Source organism: Corvus cornix, chromosome 10 (genome assembly GCF_000738735.6).
Source record: "Corvus cornix cornix isolate S_Up_H32 chromosome 10, ASM73873v5, whole genome shotgun sequence".
Classification (NCBI taxonomy): Eukaryota; Metazoa; Chordata; class Aves; order Passeriformes; family Corvidae; genus Corvus; species Corvus cornix.
The window spans coordinates 2,741,750-2,756,386 of NC_046340.1; the positions used below are offsets into that span (position 1 = coordinate 2,741,750).

General features: G+C 35.7%; 1 protein-coding gene across 4 annotated transcripts in view; it reads left to right on the top strand.

Annotated features, from left to right (window-relative positions):
• The window catches only part of FGF7 (fibroblast growth factor 7), a 29,066-nt gene extending 24,473 nt beyond the window's left edge, over window positions 1–4,593 (top strand). For all 4 annotated transcript variants that reach the window (XM_019281020.3, XM_010391140.4, XM_010391141.4 and 1 more), the window contains exons 3-4: window positions 292–395; window positions 790–4,593. In XM_019281020.3, the coding sequence (XP_019136565.1) occupies window positions 292–395; window positions 790–984 (299 nt within the window). In that variant the 3' untranslated portion in view covers window positions 985–4,593. The remainder of the gene's footprint in view (window positions 1–291; window positions 396–789) is intronic.
• The last annotated feature ends 10,044 nt before the right edge of the window (window positions 4,594–14,637 follow it).

Genomic DNA, 14,637 nt, shown 5'->3' on the forward strand with positions numbered 1-14,637 from the left:
TTCTCTGAAAATAGAGAAATTACTTATACTGACATCACAACTTCAGTATATACTTAAAAATGACCACCAGACACTTTTAAAGTGGCTGTATGCAGACACAATCACACAGGGGTTTTTTAAAGTCTAGCCCTTTCTTCACAGGAATACACACAATTTTTCTGTTTTCCAAGAATGATTGCTGCAGGTTTTCAATAAACATGGAAAGATTACAGAATATTAGTTCAGCTAAACCTTCTCGGTTGACTGGAGAACAACCAACCATTTTAAAGCCCTTACTGTGTACCTTTGCAGGTATTCTAGAAATCCGAACGGTGGCAGTTGGAATAGTGGCAATCAAAGGAGTGGAAAGTGAATACTTTCTGGCAATGAACAAGTCAGGACGACTCTATGGAAAGGTATGGATGCAAACTTCTCTCATGGGTACATCCCTACAATCTTAAAGATACGTATTTTGAGATGTAGCATCTGTATGGTTTTTTTATAAAACACATTCCTAACTAAGTAAAATGTATTCTGCACTTACCCCATGCATCCCATATCAGACTTTTATGTCCATTTAATAAATGTAATGATTAGGTCTTATATATTTCTTCAAAATGTGGAATACTAAGGGGGAATAGACAAAGCTAAAATACTCAATACTCAGATTTCAGAAGTCAAATTTATTTATTAAAATATTCATAATATGCAGGGTCTGTAATGCATATTCTTCTCCCATCCTTCCTAATCTAAGTATTTAAAAAGACACTTGTACTCACCCAACCTTATTTTATTATTTACTCTCAACAGAAAGTATGCAACGAGGACTGCAACTTCATAGAACTGATTGAAGAAAACCATTACAATACATATGCTTCTGCAAAATGGACACACAAAGGAAAGGAGATGTTTGTTACACTAAACCACAAAGGGGTTCCCATGAAAGGTAAAAAAACAAAGAAAGAACACAGAGCATCCCACTTTCTTCCTCTGGCAATATCCTAATCACAAATGATCTATAAAGAACTAGTTCCAGCAGGAAGATTAATTTTAAGAAGACTGTTTGACAAGATATCAAGAGAGGCTGGAATACTACTGAGAAACTGAACAAGCTGGACTTGCGCATTTATGTTTATTTTTAAGAGACTACATGAAAAAGATTTGAAAAATATACACAAAACCAGATTTACTAACTAAAAGTTGTAAAAAATTCTAAAGAGTTGTACAATCATTATCTTAGTCATAACTGGGTAGTTTCTTAAATTAATTTACCCTGAAGAATAAGTCATTACTTGATTATCTGATAATTTTATTTAAAAAACTATCTGCTTCTTAAATATGGCTGCTATAATAATAATAAGCAGATGATAATGTTGTGTAAAATATGTCAGACTTTAAGGCTGCTGGAATGAGTTGTCAGATTATCAAGTCAATAGAAAATGTGGAGGCTGAGCAGTATTTTAAATACTTCCCCCAAGAAACTGATATCCTATACATAAACTATATGATCAAAAAAATATAATCTTGTAAATGTTTATTGTTGTATTCAGATAAGAGAGTTAGTTTGGAAAAATTAAGTTTACTCTAACACAAAATGTTCCTATCTATTAATGAAACAAATACCTAATGCTGCTCTAAAAGATGTTTCAAATAGTGTATGTAAAATAAAAATAGGAATAAATAATGTACTTCATCTCACTTTTCACAAATTAACATTTTATATAACGATGAAGCAAAAATTCAGACATATTAAGGTTTTTTATGTAACATATCCTATCTTTTGTATAATTCCTGTTAGGGCATACAGCTTTCAATATTGTTTTTCCATTCTTATACATGCTTTTTTCTGTTGTTACAGCATTAAACTTTATTTTAAGTTGTATTTGAACTTTACTGTTTTAAGTTATTTAAATGTTATTTATAAAAAAAAGATACTTATTAAGCTGCATCTGTTTCATATGCTTTTAATTCTAAAGGAATAACAAAATGGTCTGGCTGAGATGCATGAATTTTTTTCTGTGACCAGACACAAAGCCTAGTACACAACCCTCCTGCCAACATACATTGGATGGCAGACAAAAATGACAGCCTGCAGCAAATCACACAATGGACATCTCAAAAGAAACAATGCAAAAATTTTAAAAATCTATGCCACATACTCTTGATAATTGCATTACTGGCATGCTCAGAGTTATGCCAGGTAAAAGAAGGTTATAGTTCCAGCAGGCACTGGAAATAATCCTCAGATGGCAGAACCTCCCCTCACAGATACAGAAATACCTGCAAGCCTGTGGGACTGGTTTGAAACTACAGCTAAAATCAGTGTGACCTGCTGAAGAAAAGACATCTTACTTTTCTAGCTACTGAAGTGTTCAACTAAGCCCTACCTGACTTAAGCATTATATCATTTCATTCTGTTCAGTTTCCCTACACATTTTCTTGGTATTGTGATAACTGCACTCAGATAAAGATCACCAAAAACTAGCTAAAGCAGCTGACATGTGATTGGGATAGAGTCAAGTTAATTAAAAATGGTCTAAAATGCTCTACATTGAATAACAAGTTTCTAGAATCAACCATTTCTTCCTACATGAAACACTTTCATTTTAAGAGCACTCAGAGAAGACGGCAACAATTTTCTTTGACAAATATTTCTTTTTTTAAAAAAACTTGCTTAACAAAAGGTGCCATTTGTAAATCAATTACGATATTAGTCAAAAATCAAAGAAGATATAAACAGATGCATGCAGAAAAGTTTGTCAGTACAGCTCTATCAGTAAACCTTCACTGTGCTTTTGCTAGTTTACTTATTTTTCACTGAACACAACAGTTCTATAAAAGAAGCTTTTTTGCTGGTACCTCTCTGCACTGCTTTCTGTGAATATATAAACAGTGAAACAAAGTTCACACTTGTGATCAACATTAACATACTAGCACAAGTTCCTGTATCTAAACTAGGTTAGTTGAAGCTTTGAAATGAAAACGAAAATGACAAAACCTCATTAAGATTGTGCTTAAAAGCTTTACTAAAGTTTTAATTTAAATGTATGTATGCACGTTAATATATAAACATAAATGTAAAAAAATCTTAAAACCAGATGCAGACAGGCTCTTTTAAACAATCTTTAGATTATGTAATTCAAGAATATAGAAATACAGTCAAATAAATCTTGAACCCAAATAGTAATTAGCCCTTACAGACAAATGCTTTATATAATGAATCAGTGTTACCACCATTTTCAGGTAAGCCAAGGCTGCTTTATGTTTTACAGCTGTCATAACTGAAATGTGTTCTGTGAGGGAATTGTTCCCAGAAAGACACCTGACTGCAAATGCTGCAATTCGTCAGTACCACACTCATATGTCCTTACAACTGAGCAATTTTCAATGTATCTTTATCTTAGAAAATCTCTTCTGAAATACTGACTCAAAAAAAATCAGTTTAGTGCTAAAACCAGAGAAGAAAAATCAGCAAATTTATAGTGATTATCTACAGCAGCAAACTATTAAAAGACAAGGACAATAAGAAGAATCTATTCGATTTTAACAGGAATTCAAATAGATGTCAGAAGTCTTCACAAAAGCCTCTTACATCAATTACATCACAGTCCAACACAATCCTAACACCAACGTACAATACACCATGTAGGAGGAAAACATGTTTACACATAGAGAAACAGACACACCTGTCTGGAAATGGCTCATTACTAACCTTAATAATACTAAAGGTTCAAGACAGGCCAAGCAACGGGGGTTATAAAAGCCAGCCTCAAGTGTGATTTCTTTGCTTTTCCTTCAGAGGCATTGGCTTTCATGTAGCTTTTCTCATTGTTTCCCACCGACACTACACAGCGTGTCCGGACTGGGGCTCAGAAGGGAAATACAAGCTCCTGTGGGCAAAGCAGCCACCTGCAGCAGCCAGTCACATTTCACAGACACTGCTCCATTACACAGGATCTGTAATTAGAAAGGTTTTACTTATTTACTTCTGTGTTACTGCTGATAAACACTCTGGGAGACACAAATGAGCAGATCTCATCTGAGAAACCTCAGAGAAGACTGCAGAACCTCCATTCTGGGAGGTTTTTAAGATCTGACCAGGCAAAGCCCTGTACAGCCAGTGTGGGGCCTGCTTTGAGCAGGAGATCGGACAAGAGACCTGCAGTACTCTTCCAACCTAAATGAGTCTAGGATTCCATAAGAAAGTTTTTTCTTGAAACAATCCCTTCAAACAACTACACAAAACTAGTTTTCCATGTTAGAGGGATACTTACACATTTGTCTCATAACTTGTGAGTCCTTAAAGGTATGGAAAATGGTGTAAATACATTCCATAACAGAACAAAAATGACAATTGGACAATATCCATGACCTTTAAAATACATTATATGGTACAATACGGTCTCACTTTTAGTTCTGTTGCAAGTACTTTAAAACATGGCTCTGCATAGCATCTGTAATAATCACATTACTAAATGATTAATCAATTAATTATTAAAATACACTTGTCTGTGTTTTAAATTACTTTTTGACAAAATATGTATATTCTCTTTGAATAAGCTGAAGCAAAATGTAAGTTGACATTAAATCAATAAAGTAATAAGAACATCAGTATTTCATTGCACTCAACAACCATTATCTGAGCAGTCTAAATACTTCATAAGCCTATGAATGCTAGCTCCTCACTACAAATTTTTCAAATACCATAATGATTTCATAACATTTAACATGTAGTAAAAGGAAGTGACAGGTTAGATGATTTTCCCCAAATTAGGAAAACAGTCATCATCAGAGATGAGATCCATACTTAGAAATAGTATTTGTTTAACTAACATTTAATAACAAAAAAAAAAAAAAGGAAGTACAATTTTTTACATCACTAGATGAGTTTTAGAAGGTAACAGTTATTTAAATCACCTGTTTACTTAACACAGCAGAGGTGGTGAATTTACTAGCAGAAAAAGAAGCTGAATTCTCTATGCTGATAATTTTGAAGATTAGGACGGTATTTAAAGAAGAAACTAGATTGGAAAAATATTTGAAGAGTTGCACAAGGTTTTTACATGACATTTATAATAACTTTAAAAATATTCCCACAGCAAAATTTCTAAAAACCCTTTTTAACACCATACATTGAAATTCATACAACCACAGAATTTAACTATAAATATTTGGGGGGTGCAGGGCTTAATATATTATTAAAACTACCAAGTGTTAAGTCTTGAGCTCTGTATATAACTTCACAATACCTGTCTGAGGAAAGCTAGCTTGTAAATCTCAACCATTCCAGACACTGAAATTCCATAACTGCTTACATTCCAGGCCTAAAAAAGGAGATTATCTTCAATTCTGTCTGGAAGACCAATCCTAGCTTACCAAGATTGGTTGTTTCGTTAGGAATTTTCTTTTATTTAGAGGCCTGGCACACAAAAAGATTGACCCAATACAGAAGGAAAAACAAAATTACTCACTTCAGATGAAACCACTTTCTCATGAAAATAATTATTTTACTTCAGAGCTAACCAGAAAAGCAGAGGAATTAGAATGAAGATGCATACATTTGTCACATGAGGGTTAGTGTCACATAAGTTAGCCTGGCTCACGTCTCTTTGCACCCCTCCCTTCAGGAATTTATATACATTGCTAAGTTTCCCCCTAAGCCTTCTCATCTCCAGGCTAAACAGTCCCAGCTGTCCATCTTTCCTCATGGGAAACCTAATCACCCTTGTGGCACTTCACTGGACTCTCTCTCCAGTATGTCCATGTCTCCCCATGCTAAGGAGCCCAGAACTGAACACAGTACTCCAGGTGTGGAGTTCTACTCACCAGTGCTGAGTAGAACAGAAGAATCACTTCCCTTTTCTTCCAGCTAATCCAGTAATATCTTTATTACCCCAGACATGTTTTTTATAATGTTATATAATCAGAATTCAGGACCAATTCCCTTTAGAATTACAACTGGCTGTCCAAACATAAACACAGTTCACTATTACCTTGGACAGCACCAGTTTTGATGGACAAGAATCCAGTCCTCAGCTAGTGACTGCTGAGTTTTCTGGGTTCATGTACTGGCCTTTGAAACCTCACTCTGCAACAGATTTCTTATATAACTTCCAGCAAGCCACTTTCAACGTCCTATTTGATAAGACTAACAAGTCTGAGTCTGATACACACTGCTACAACATCAAACATGCACAAATTACCTGACTAATGGAATTACCTGACTAATTACACCAGGGCAGCAGAGGAGCTGTAGCTGTTTGTACTCATGCTCACAGTGACTTCTGTTGCTACACAGGACACCCCTGTACCACAGGCAGATCAGTATCTCTGCTCAGTATCTCAGGGTGAGCCTGTTTATGTCTGCTTGAGTTGCTCTGATGTTACTGCACAGTACAGGAGAATGGGATGAGATTGTTAGAGGAAAGGGAACATTTGAAAGCCACGGACACTCAATTGCTGTGTAAGATACATTAATAGGACAGCTAACTGGCCTATGCACCCTGTTCCTATTGATTTCACCAAAACCCAGGCACAAAAATGGATCTGGACAAGTAACTAACTTCTCAGTGGTCATGAAAGAGAAAAAGTGATTATTAAACAAAACTGTGAGCACCCTGAAAGCCTAAAGCAATAAGGTGGGAGGGGTAAAATAGTAAGGGTTCTCCCTTTTATGTTACTGTCACAGGAAAAAACAAGTCATTATATCTTGGCAAAAAACATGAAGACAACTGCTGCAGTGACTTCAAAATTGTCGTCATTAAAACAAGCTCCCTGAAGTCAGAAGTGTTAATCAACAGCTGAGGTGATTTATTGAACCTGCTTCACAAATAATCACTTTCTACTTGCTTTCATATTCTTGTTTTTATATACTAGTAAAGTACCAAGATCTAAAAAGAAATATGATTCTACTGGAATGAAACCACTGGATTTTATAAAAATCAGGCAAATGTTTCCACTGGGTTTAGATTTTTGGGTTTAAAAATACCCCCAAATGTTCCTGTGTTCAAAAACACAGATACATTTCTGTTTCTAAACACTGTACTGCAAACCGAGCAACACACAAAAAATGGATTTTGTAAACAAGAATTTCCTTTCAAGATTGTAACTTGATGAGAGTAACACAGACTTTCAATTTTAAAGAAACCACATTAATTGTACTTATAAAGAAACACCAAAGTGAAAAAGGAAAATTATTCAGGGAAGCTAACAGGCAATACATAACGACAATAAGATAGTTCGCGTTATTAAATCACAGTTATGCATAATCTATACAAAGCTCCTATAAAGCTACACCCATTTGTAGAGACGAAATCCTTCAGCTAGGTCTCAAGAGGAACTCTCTTCTTTGCTTAGATAGCCTCACACAGTTCTTTTACATCCACATTACAAGAGAAAGCTTTGTGGAAATCATGGCACATGACAGAACACTTCCCATCCTCTGACGTGTGTGCAGTACCTCATTAACTGAGGATTTCCTGAGTACAGCATGTTCCAAACCTTCTCTCCTCAACATTACCAGACACAAGAGACAACCCTCCATCTTTTCCTAAGCATTTAACCCAGTTGTAGAAAAAACAGTCATTGATCAGAGTGGTATCATTGAAAACAGTAGGGGCTGGGGACTGGGAACACAACCTTACAAGTTTTTGCTCAGATATTTTCCTCTGAATTATTTTGCAAAATTCAGAAAAAGCACATGAGCCCATGAAAACAAAACAAATGAGGGGGAAAAAGACAAGGATAGGAAAAGTTATGGTTATGGTTATGGTTGGTGGAGACTGACAAAAAGATGAAGAGATGCATAAAATTATGGCTGTAGATGCTTGAAGGAAAACAGTAATTTCAGGAAGGGGGAAGAGAGAAGAAGTTGGCTACCCTGAAGGAACAAAATGATGGATAACATTCAGAAAGGGAGCAAGTTAGAAGCAACATCAGAACAAGAAGCTTGAAAAAAAGAAGTTAAAATAGTGGCCATTAGAAAGAACAGAAGGTTCATGAAAGAATAAAAATCAGTGTTGGCTCCATCGGGACAGTGAAGACAAGGGGGTAAAAGTTAGATGCTACAATGCAAGACATAATGAAAATGGGATCCAGATACCAGAGAAAGGAGTAGAAAAAAGAGTAGCTGTCATTAGTATAAAAAAAACTAACAAATCAAACCAAGATGGAGTACTAGCAGCTTCTTTAAATACTCTGTAATATTGTTTACAGCTTAATCAAATGGACGTATCAATATATTGCCAGGATACATGTTTAGAGTTGATCAAAATTCACAACTAATTTTGAATTGCTTTAACATTTTGATTTTGTGCAAAACGAACTGAAAATATTGATAGTATTTAATGTTGACAATTACGATTTTGCACTGTACCATAAGATTTATTCCAAAATCTATGGTCACATGCTTTATGTGTTTAAAATATTTACAAGACTGACTGGCTGCTGCAGAACTGGCAGATGCACCAGCGTGTATGTTAGCAGTAGCATCTTTACTGGTCTGATTTACTGTGGCAGCCTTAAAGCTTTTGAGATTCAATTTCTTCCACACACATTTTCTTGATTTTAGACCTAAAATTAAAAAATTTAATTTAGAAAAATATTTATGTGAATTTTGAAAATCACCCTATGAATACCCACAAATGAAATTAAAAGTGCTTTATTTCTTGTCTCCAATGTGCAAATTTTTATGCCACTGTCAACTTTAGGCACGGGATCCAAGCCTGTTAACTGAAATAATTACATTCATATACTTAAAGTCAACCAGAACAGTTTTTGCTATTTCCCTTCTGCTTCTGCTTGGGTTTGCACATGGGTGAACATCCTTACTTTGTGGTTGTTCCAATTCTGGTAATTTAATATATTTGCATATGTTTTGTTGAGGTTGTGAATTATTCTCGCATCAATACTTAATTTACTTTATTCCGTGGTTTTCAGTCATCATTCCACTAGAATTCTGCACAGCTCCCACACTGCAAGTCTCATGCAGACACAGAATCTGTGCCATAGCAGTGGTCTCCTAGAGTCCTGGGATTTTTTCTGGTCTGACTAAATTTCAGTTACATCCATCCATTATCTATTTATAGTGGTTGCACATTACAGAGAATGCTGTGGGCTTATCCAGCTCTTCCAAGTTAAAGGCCCTTTAGGAGTTTGGAGCATGTATAACTTTGATGTGAGTAAACCTTCTCTAAATTAAATTTTTCAGGGTAATCTTTTTCTACATACAATTTTCTCTGTCTGTAACTAAAAAGAAAATTCTGCCCAACAAACAGTGACTGACACAGAGAAACGTTTTGAGAAAATATTTATTTTACATCTACTTCAAAAACATATTTCTATTGCATTTGTCAATCAGTTTCAACATACAAGATAATGAAATCCACATTGTCATGAAATCTAAATAAATGAGCACTGAAGATAGAAATCTGCTCTAAATCTAAGTTTTGGAATGGCTATCGAATGACATATGCAATCTAAAAATCATAAACTTTTACTGTCGAAACATGCAGATATTTAATGGTAATATAATACTACTTCCAATAGAAATTTCTAGTACAGTCTGAATTGTGTGAGAATATTTATAAAAAGTGGCTCTTTTTTATAGGCAGATACATTCAATGCCACCTACAAACAGTTGCTTTTGCCATTAATGAAAACCTCCATATTTCCAATTCAAGTCAAAATTACAAAACCATCTAGAACCTTGGCCCTTCACAGAGCCTTGAATTCTGACTCTACCCCAAACTGACTTTCCCAAGGAGAAAGCTACTCTGACCTAGCAGTGCACCAACCCACCCAGGAACAGGCATCACTGCCTGAAGCAGATCACAAAGGCAGGACAGACACAGCTCGAAATCAGCTCTGTTTTTTTCAACTGTTATTTAAAATCCTGAATTCACAAGAAAAGACTGCAACTTCTCATTTGTCTTCTCCAAAGTATTTAATGCCATAGCTAATTCTCACTGAAGTGATTAAAAAACCTAGAACTTACACTTTTTATGGTTAAGTCAGTCATCATATTTACACAGTATTTGGAATTTCCATTATCCAATATATCTGAATTCATGTAATCTTAGAAAAATTGAAGGACTTAGACTGGTAGAGGTATTTCTTAGACTTAGAGGTATTTCTTTGACTTCGGAGCCAAACCATATCCATAAGACAGGATGCTGTGGACTTTTTACATGCAAAGTAAAAAAACTCACCTCTGCATTTCTACCATTTGACTCCTCAGCAATGCATCTGGGAACCTGAAAAATTTATAAATACTTATTTCATAATTAATTCTATTTCTCACAATGAAATAAAAAATATTTTCAGCTAAGACAATTCAGGCTATGAACTGTGAGTATACTTCAGGTAAGGAGCGAAGGTCTAAAACTGATACTTTGGGTGACTATAAGGTATTCTTGGAGATATAAAGAAACCAAAGTACTTTTTCAAGCTGGGTTTTTTTTACCCCCTGAAAACATACAGAAATAGGTGCAATTCCACTTCTGTATCCAAGGAAAAAAAAAAAAGAAAATTGATCTTTCTTGTCTTATCCATAAAAAGAATTAAAAATACTTAATACTCCTTTGCTTTCCACATCTCACTTGTCTGAATCAGAGCTTCCTCTGCGGTAATTTGCTCAGTAACAATGTCTTAGAAAAATTAGCCAGATTTAGCTAGAACTAGAAGCTGGATTGATGATTTTATGGATTAAAAGCTCAAATCAGGCATATATATATATATATATATATGGATCTACATCTAAATGTGTCTCCACACAAAACTTAACACACTGTACAGTCCCCCTGCACCACTGGAAGGACTGGAAGGCTTAAACGTTATCATTTCGGGCTCATCTTTCCTTTATTAACACCACCATCTGCAGAGAACATGCTTGCATAGACTTTTGCCTGCACTTTGTTTAGGCCTAAACAAAATGTTCCTAAAACCCAGGCAGAACTGGGACTTTAGTTTATTAGGCTTTTTTAAATTATAAACTTGACACCTCACACTCACAGACTGAGAGAAAGCTGTAAACACTTATCTGGACCAATGCCTGTGGGGTGCTCTGTACAAGGGCAGGAAGATGTTCCTCTAGATATGCTGGGCCACATTGGCATGAAAACACTTTTCCAGCACGTTTCTGTGCTTCAGTGACGTGTTTATTCCCTTCTCCAAGTCTGAGAGTGGACTGATGCTCACACAGATATTTACATATAACACTAAAGGAATCATCTTTTTGTAACTTACCCACCAAAGAGTAAAGTTCATCAAGAGAGATACAACTCAGCCATTCCTTCTGCAGTCAGTACATTGTAAAAGCAGCTATTTCTGAAAATTATACAAATGCAAAGATTAAATTGAGTAATCTGTGAACTTTATTTTGCATAAAGAATTGCAATACAAGTATAAATGCATTTTACATCTAAGAATCTCTAATTCTGGCAGCACTGCAATGCAGACTGTGATTTCCTCCTCTCTCATATACTGCATTCAGGGATGATTACATCATCTCAAAGAGCCAGAAAAACAGAAATAGACCAGGGAGGCCCATTACAGCAGACATAGAGTAATTAAAAAGACTATAACTTTTTAGTTAGAGAAGGAGATAACTCAAGAAAAAAGGGTCATTATGTTTCTAAAGAGACAAATAAAATCATGTGCAATTTAAGTTCTCGGAAAGGCCAGTAATGCCTTCCATCTGTTGAGAACAGCCTTGGAAGCACAGGAGGAAACTCTGTTCCTTGATCTAGCAAAGAATTTAAACCAGCAACTTAAATATTTGAGCAAATTGTTGAAACCAAGGGTAGTTGTTTGAACTTAATCATCAAATTGATCACTTTGCTGAAATAACTTAGTAAGCATTAAAACAGAGTAATCAGTGAGTTTTTAAGCACTCTGGTATTGCTGAAGGACAGTGACGTGTTCTTTTTAATAGCAGGGCAGCAAGAAAAATGATTTCTTTAAAAAAGTAATTCAGTGAAATGCTATTGACTGTAATGACACTATTAATACACGTTCTTTCTGTGATGCTGTGATTTCAGGGTAAAATGGTTAAGTAAAACCAATTAGAAAATATAAACAAATCAATATTTTGTTTTGATATTATCCTAAATTAAAGTGTTTGCATTTTTATGTCAGGTTCCTCCTCTTAGAGATATACCTTTCAAAGAAAAAAATTAAAATTTATAATGAAATGTTCCACATATTTTCAAAGATTTTTTTTGTTTCTTTGTTCCAGTGGGAGAAAAAGTTCTGGTTCAAAGCTCAAAAGAGCAAATTTTCTGGTTTAAAGGATTTGAGTGAATCAATACTTCCAAATAATGCAAGCAGGTCAAATGGAATGTCCTGCTTCTTCCAAGAAGAATGTCATTCTGACAAATCTCTGGTAACCACATTATACTAAATTCTTCAACAAAACATAATGGCATATATAGTCAAAGATTTCTCTAGCAGTCTTACTAGTGTAAGGAAAGAGAGAAAGCTAAAATCAGAACTGATTATTCCCCCTTTCATCCTCATCAGAACCTTTTGCCTCAGTGTTCAGGACTTTCTCTTATGTTAGAAATGCCATGGCCTGATCAAGTCTTTTAAACAAAGCTTGATTCAGTGTCATCACTCAAGCACGGTTCCAACCACAGAAAGTTGCTGTACAGCAGGCAGACACTTTCCTCCGTGGTGTAGCTTTGAGGAGAAAAAGAAAGTTAACAGCAGAGAGGCTGCTCTCTTAAAGGTTTGCCATTTCTACAAAGCTCTTTTGCAGTGCCCGAGGGTCTTGCAAATACAATCTATGCTCAAACTCAACTCTCAATATTTTCATTCATCGGGTTTTGCTCAGGACCTGACTCCTACGTGTTCACTTCTCCACACACATGGGTAGTTAAAATAATAGCCAATTGGACTCACCAAGTCTCAAGACCCTAATAATCCTTCAAAAATAAAAGGAGGCTTTTGCATTTTCTGCTGACAGACATTAAGAATTGCTCTCATCCAAATGTCTTTTAAAAACTCCTAAGATAACATATATTACCAAATATTTAAACTTTAGACAACTAAAACTTACAGTGAAAGCCATCACTAGAGCAGAGAGCATATTCACTGTAGTTTCTTCCAATACACAAAATACTACTTCATATCCTTAGATGTTAAGAAACATGCTAAATATGTGAAAGAAATGTAAAGGCACTTAATCATGAAGACTGAACTTCCATTTCCTTCTCACTATCTCCACAGTACTATACTATTATTGTTCATGACCTTCTAAAATGCACACTGAAGAAAAAGTGACAAATCTGCCCCTATTCTCGTGTATTTGGTATTTTGTATACAAGTTGGAAGCTATGTGAGGGTTGCAGATTAGCCAAAGTTTTTACTGAAATCGATCAACTGGTATATGCTGTGTTCAGTATAATTACAAATTCTAACTTTAGAGTTACAACTGGGCAGAAACCAAATGTGAGAAATGCTGGTTTGAAAAAAATGAATTTGTCTTTTTAGTATATTCTGAAATAAAGAACCCCAAATGAAAGTTATATGACAAACATTCCTAAAAATGTCGTCTGTGGCTTTTTTAGTTTACAGTTTTTGTGTAAATAATTGTATAGAATATAAGTATACAAAGAAGTAATTCACATTTCAGAGCCTTATTTTAAGTAAAGAGGAAGCCTGGTTTTTCCCAAAAAAGTTCTGCATTAAGCATCCGAAAAAATAATTCAAATAAAATAAGATATGGTAAACTTAGCAAAACCTACTGTAATTAAGTTTGGCAAGAAAGAATTTTAGAAACCATTATAAAAGTCTTTTTTTTGCCCAATAAACATTTTTTACATAATTAACGACTGCACATCACAACATATTATCACAGCATAAAGTGATGAAAAAATATGGATGGTGAAACGTTGCTATTTTTTCCTACTACTGCAATGTGTTACATGTTGCCAGCATGAAGAACTGATCAAAACAAAACAAGTAACAACAATGCTGGTAGGAATTCTCTGCCACTGAATGTAATACGACTGAAGTCAGTGAGGGTTTTAGGGTGTAACTGAGATCGAAGTTTGGCATAAGAACTGCCTATAATGTCAACTTTCCCCCCAAATATATCAACTAATATATCACTTTATTTCACTGAGCAGAAATATTCCCTACACCAAAATTACTCTTTTAGTTTAGCCACTTCCACCTAAAAATGCAGTTACTAAAGATTGAGCATTGGGTAAATGTTGGAGCAGCATCCTCAACCCGGCCAAGGAATGCCACAGAAGAGATCCCATGTCCCCTTTGGGGAGAGATGCAAAACAAGCAGAGAGGCATACAGTAGCACAATTCTTCCAGCCCTCGCTGTCAATAAATATGCTCTAAAGATACTACGGGGTGCGGGGAAAATACAGGGGGGGAGGAATCTGTCTTTCCTGGAGTTCTCACGGGAGTCAAACAAAGCCGCAGCCTCACACCCCAGTGGTTTCCAGGCGGTACCGCCTCACGGAGGGGGCAGCGCTGGGCACGGGACACAGGGCAGGAAACAGCTGCCGCGGGCCCAGCTGGGAGCGGCGGGATTCTCCCCCCCTGCCCAGGTAGCTGGAAGTGGTTTCTGGCCAGGTTCTTGTGACACAAAACCCGGAACAGCCCATCCGGGCCGTGAGGCGCCCACACACACACAAACCC